The sequence below is a fragment of the Xenopus laevis genome, chromosome 6L (assembly GCF_017654675.1).
Source record: "Xenopus laevis strain J_2021 chromosome 6L, Xenopus_laevis_v10.1, whole genome shotgun sequence".
NCBI classification, from domain to species: domain Eukaryota; kingdom Metazoa; phylum Chordata; class Amphibia; order Anura; family Pipidae; genus Xenopus; species Xenopus laevis.
In genome coordinates this window covers 18169332-18174914 of record NC_054381.1, presented here as the reverse complement: position 1 = coordinate 18174914, position 5583 = coordinate 18169332, and the positions used below count along the sequence as shown (strand labels likewise).

Below are 5583 nucleotides of genomic sequence, written 5' to 3'. Positions count from 1 at the left end.
TTTCATATATTTATTTTGTCTGTTCAGGATTAAACCAAAGAAAAAGAAGAAAGCTGCTGAGAAAATAAAAGGCAAAGATGCAAAGAAGAACAAGAAAGATAAAAAATCGAAGAAACCTGCACCGTAAGTGTGTTTTTTTTAATCCAGAATGAGCTTTGTTTCTTTTAAATTGCTTCTAATATCTTAATATTAAACTGGTATACTTATTATTTATTGGGGGCAAAGAATGATGTACGTTTCTAGGGACAGTGTCTACTTTGCTAAGACAAGTCCTGCTGTTATTCACATACTTTCCATTTGTTTAGGATTGAGGAAACTGCATCAGAGGAAGAGCAGAAAGAGCCCAGCGAGTGAGTTTCTATCCTTGAGGTTATTTCTTCATGTTATTAGAGCTCAGGACCTCCATCAGGGGGTGCTATGGTCATGGGCCCCATGGTAAAGTAAAGGATGAGATCCAAAAGCATGATTATTGGGTTAGGAAAGAGGTGGGTGAGGGTGAGGAGGGGGCCCAGTTGACCAATGGTCTAATAATTGAGACCCCATGAAGATAATACCCTGCTAACATAGTAGTACGGGGCATCAGGATTATTAGTGGAAGCCCTAGTGGGATGCAGCTCTACATGTTATCCACTTGCCTCTGCTTTGCCAAGTTCTGATGTTATTTACTTATGTTTTTGAATGTTTAGAACTGAGACTCTTGAATCAACGGTGCAGGAGGATACGTCTGAAGCTGGATCAGAGGAACAGCAGACAGAGATCAGCCGGTGAGTATTGATCCACACATAACATTTTCCTTTATTGCTTTTGATTAAAGGTGACCTATCACCTTCATGGATGCATTTCTTTTAAAACGTAATGCATGATCTGATTACAATTTGTTTGTTTAGGAGCAAGACTTCTCTGTCGGAGGACACAGCTGCATCTGACGTAGAAGAACCTGCTGAACGTGAAGCAGAGGAACCTGCTAAAACTGAAGTAGAGTCAGAAGATAAAGGAAAAGTGACAAAGTTTGTTCGGAGAGGTGCTATAAGAAGACGTACAAGAATGACCAAAGGGCCTAAAGAGTAAGTTAAAGGGGGTTATTTACTAAGCTCCGAATACCCGAAATTCCCCGAAATGTTGTGATCTTTTTTATAAAATCGGATTTTTAAAAAAATCACAATTTTTTCGGAATTTATTAAACCCCAAGGGCTAAAAAGCCTGAATATAAAAACACGGCATCTTAAACCTACAATTTGTTTGTTTAGGAGCAAGACTTCTCTGTCGGAGGACACAGCTGCATCTGACGTAGAAGAACCTGCTGAAGGTGAAGCAGAGGAACCTGCTAAAACTGAAGCAGAGGAACCAGCTAAACCTGAAGTAGAGTCAGAAGATGAAGGAAAAGTGACAAAGTTTGTACGGAGAGATGCTATAAGAAGACGTACAAGAATGACCAAAGGGGATACTGATACTGAGAGGCCTAAAGAGTAAGTCTTTTAAATTCAGTGTTTTTAGTGCTACACAACCTCTGTCTTTATCCGATCATATTCATTCAGGTCTGTGTCTATTTTAGTAAAGCTTTAATTAGTAGATCACTGACTCACACTTATTCTAATGATTTATTCTTCACATAGAATTGAACATTCGTTACTTATCTGTGTAATTCTTGTGTGTTTAGGATTAAGCATCCCAAGCCTTCTGATGAGGCTGAAGCAGAGTCAGAAGAACCTCGTGCTGAGGCTGAAGCAGAGGCAAAGACAGGGGAATTCTCCAAGAGGCCTACAGAGTAAGTTAAAGGGAGTTATTTACTAAGCTCTGAATACCCGAAATTCCCCGAAATTTTGTGATCTTTTTTATAAAATCTGACTTTTAAAAAATCATTAATTTTTTCGGAATTTATTAAACCCCGAGGGCTAAAAAGCCAGAATATAAAAATACGGCATCTCAAACCTGTCGAGGTTGCATAAAAATCAATGGGAACAGTCCCACTGATTTTTGGTTGTGTCGGGGGTTTCAGGCAATTTCACCATGTTTTTGGAGCTTTCGGTGAAAACTCAGAAAAATTCGGAGATTGCGCCCCCCAAAGTTTCTTTCTGTTTAATTACGTAATCCCTGTCCCAGTTGAACTTATAGTAGTGCTCAGTTCTGTACAGCCTGCAGTTCTTAGCCAACCATGTCCAACTAGTAGTTTGTTGCAAATTAATACAATGGTAATGATGGTAAATAGGAAGCTTTTTATACATGCGCCCCACACAAGATAAATACACATTTCTAAATACTTACATTGCATTTTGTGTTCTGTTTAGAAATGAGACAGATTCAAAGGGACTTCCAGAGAGAAAGACAGTGGATGAGAAAAACTCAGCATTGCCTCCCGAAAAGAAGCAAGGGGATAAAAAGAAGGACCATGCTGAGAAAGACTCAGAGGTTCAGCCCAAGAAAAAGGCTGGGGATGAGAAGGACTCAGCAGTTCATGATAAGAAAAAGCCCGGGGATGAGAAAAAGCTCCGTACTGAGAAGGACTCAGCGGTGCATGATACGAAAAAGCCCGGGGATGAGAAAAAGCTCCATACTGAGAAGGACTCAGCTGAGCATGATAAGAAAAAGAATGGGGAAGAGAAAAAGCTCCATACTGAGAAGGACTCAGCGGTGCATGATAAGAAAAAGCCCGGGGATGAGAAAAAGCTCCGTACTGAGAAGGACTCAGCGGAGCCTGATAAGAAAAAGACCGGGGATGAGAAAAAGCTCCGTACTGAGAAGGACTCAGCGGAGCCTGATAAGAAAAAGACCGGGGATGAGAAAAAGCTCCGTACTGAGAAGGACTCAGTGGAGCCTGATAAGAAAAAGACCGGGGATGAGAAAAAGCTCCGTACTGAGAAGGACTCAGCGGAGCATGATAAGAAAAAGACCGGGGATGAGAAAAAGCTCCGTACTGAGAAGGACTCAGCGGAGCATGATAAGAAAAAGACCGGGGATGAGAAAAAGCTCCGTACTGAGAAGGACTCAGCGGAGCATGATAAGAAAAAGCCCGGGGATGAGAAAAAGCTCCGTACTGAGAAGGACTCAGCGGTGCATGATAAGAAAAAGCCCGGGGATGAGAAAAAGCTCCGTACTGAGAAGGACTCAGCGGTGCATGATAAGAAAAAGACCGGGGATGAGAAAAAGCTCCGTACTGAGAAGGACTCAGCGGTGCATGATAAGAAAAAGACCGGGGATGAGAAAAAGCTCCGTACTGAGAAGGACTCAGCGGAGCATGATAAGAAAAAGACCAGGGATGAGAAAAAGCTCCGTACTGAGAAGGACTCAGCGGAGCATGATAAGAAAAAGACCGGGGATGAGAAAAAGCTCCGTACTGAGAAGGACTCAGCGGTGCATGAGCACCATACAGAGAGAAAGACTGCAGATCATAAGAAGTGAGTTTACTTTTCTTCATGCTATTTTATTTTGAATGGGTGTAGTTGCCCTTTAAGGACTAGTTAAAAGGAAAATGGCAATGTTTTCTGAGGGGCGCAGTGTGAGTGTGTAGCATATGTGCATACACCAGAAGTGATAAGTGTATTTATGGCATATTGCCTCCACTTGTTGCTTGATTATGGATCCATATGTTTAGGTGCCACACAACTATACCTCAGTTACCATAGATCAGTAGTATGTAGGATTAGTTTTGATAATATGTTCATTTTATTTGTAGGGACCGAAAAGCAAAGAAGGTGGAGACTTCCAAAGTGAAGGGAAAAAAGAAGATAAGCAAACGTCCAGCTAAGTGAGTATGCTTGTCTAAACAATTTCATCCACTCCCATTACCCCAGCACTGGGATTTTCACACACACAATACAAGTATAGTTTGAGTGGTGAGTAATAGGGATGGGCGAATTTGTCCCATTAAAGTCAATGGGTGTCAAAATTATTTTGATGCCCGTGACAATTTTTATACGTGTGCCTATTTTGTCCAAACGCATTAAGGTCAGTGGGTGTCAAAATAACGCAAAACAATTTTTTTACGCGTGTCTTTACTGACGCACGCCTAAATTCTTTTGATGTGGTGGATTTTTGCCGCGGAGTCACAGCTGGTGAATTTATTCACCTATCACTAGTGAGTAAATTGAAACTTTTCTTCATTACTCAAGTTTTACCTACATGGGACCTAAAAGTGGGGATGCTGAGCGTGGGGTGTGTACATGTCACAATATCTACAAAAGCACACCTATGGTGTGGTGTATTATGTTCTATTAGAATGACATTTGAAGGTGTAGCAGTAGGTTAGGTTACCGAGGGTAAAGAGCAACTATTGGTCTAGATCTCTCTTGCTAATTACTGGTAGTCATCAAGCAGATGCCTCCGATGATGTGAATTTACATTTAGCCTTAGTTACACAACTACATCATGTTACATAGATCTGGGTGGCTGTATGGATGTATACATTCATGGGAGTGTTAATACAAATACGACTGTCAGTCTGTGTATTAAATATTGCCATATTTTATGCAGGTCTAAGCCAACTAAAAAGGAAAGTGACACAAAGAAGGCAACACCTTCAGCTAAGACTACGGCCCCTAAGAGGTAAGTAATGTTAAGCTTCTTGCTTCATCTTCATTACCCGAGCCTCAAGCTGAGACTTTCACATTGGTATTTGTGGAAGCTTAATGGGTGATTAAAGGAGGGTAGGCTGAGAGTAGGTTCCATGTATGTTCCACAAACATTTGAAATGATTAAACTCTGCCTTATTTTGTGCAGCAAGAAGAGTATAAGTGCGCCAAAGAAGGCAGTAAAAGCCGTCAAAAAGCCGACAACAACAGCAAAACGGCCGACAACAACAGCAAAACGGCCGACAACAACAGCAAAACGGCCGACAACATCAGCAAAACGGCCGACAACAACAGCAAAACGGCCAACAACATCAGCAAAACGGCCGACAACAACAGCAAAACGGCCAACAACAAAAGCAAAACGGCCGACAACAACAGCAAAACGGCCGACAACAAAAGCAAAACGGCCGACAACAACAAAACGGCCTACAAAAACAGCAAAACGGCCAACAACATCAGCAAAACGGCCGACAACAACAGCAAAACGGCCGACAACAGCAAAACGGCCTACAAAAACAGCAAAACGGCCAACAACATCAGCAAAACGGCCGACAACAACAGCAAAACGGCCGACAACAAAAGCAAAACGGCCGACAACAACAGCAAAACGGCCGACAACAACAAGACGGCAGACAACAACAGCAAAACGGCCAACAACAAGACGGCCGACAACAACAGCAAAACGGCCCGACAACAACAGCAAAACGCCCGACAAAAACAGCAAAACGCCCGACAAAAACAGCAAAACGCCCGACAAAAAAAGCAGCGTCCAGTGTAAAACCCAAGAAAAGTTTGTCACGTACTAAGACAGCAAAGAAGTGATCTACTGATCTTTATTAATGGTCTTTTCAAGTTGAAGAGGCGGATAAAGAGGGAGGAGGAGGGTTTAGGGTGCTACAAACACCCTAATGCTCATGTAACATCAAGCACCTTTTGATGTTACTTGTGCTAAACAAATATTCTAATACGCCTTTGATTAAGGGCGGAACCTGACGTACATTTTTACTTTTTTTAAATA

At 41.9% G+C, this 5583-nt stretch overlaps 1 protein-coding gene across 1 annotated transcript; it reads left to right on the top strand.

Moving 5' to 3' along the window:
- The first annotated feature begins 2179 nt into the window (after positions 1-2179).
- Positions 2180-4822, top strand: LOC121394853 (pre-mRNA-splicing factor CWC22 homolog). Its single transcript, XM_041567032.1, has 3 exons — positions 2180-3742; positions 4468-4539; positions 4714-4822. Exon 1 carries the CDS (start codon positions 2221-2223, stop codon positions 3394-3396), a length of 1176 nt encoding a protein of 391 aa, XP_041422966.1. The 5' UTR covers positions 2180-2220; the 3' UTR covers positions 3397-3742; positions 4468-4539; positions 4714-4822.
- The last annotated feature ends 761 nt before the right edge of the window (positions 4823-5583 follow it).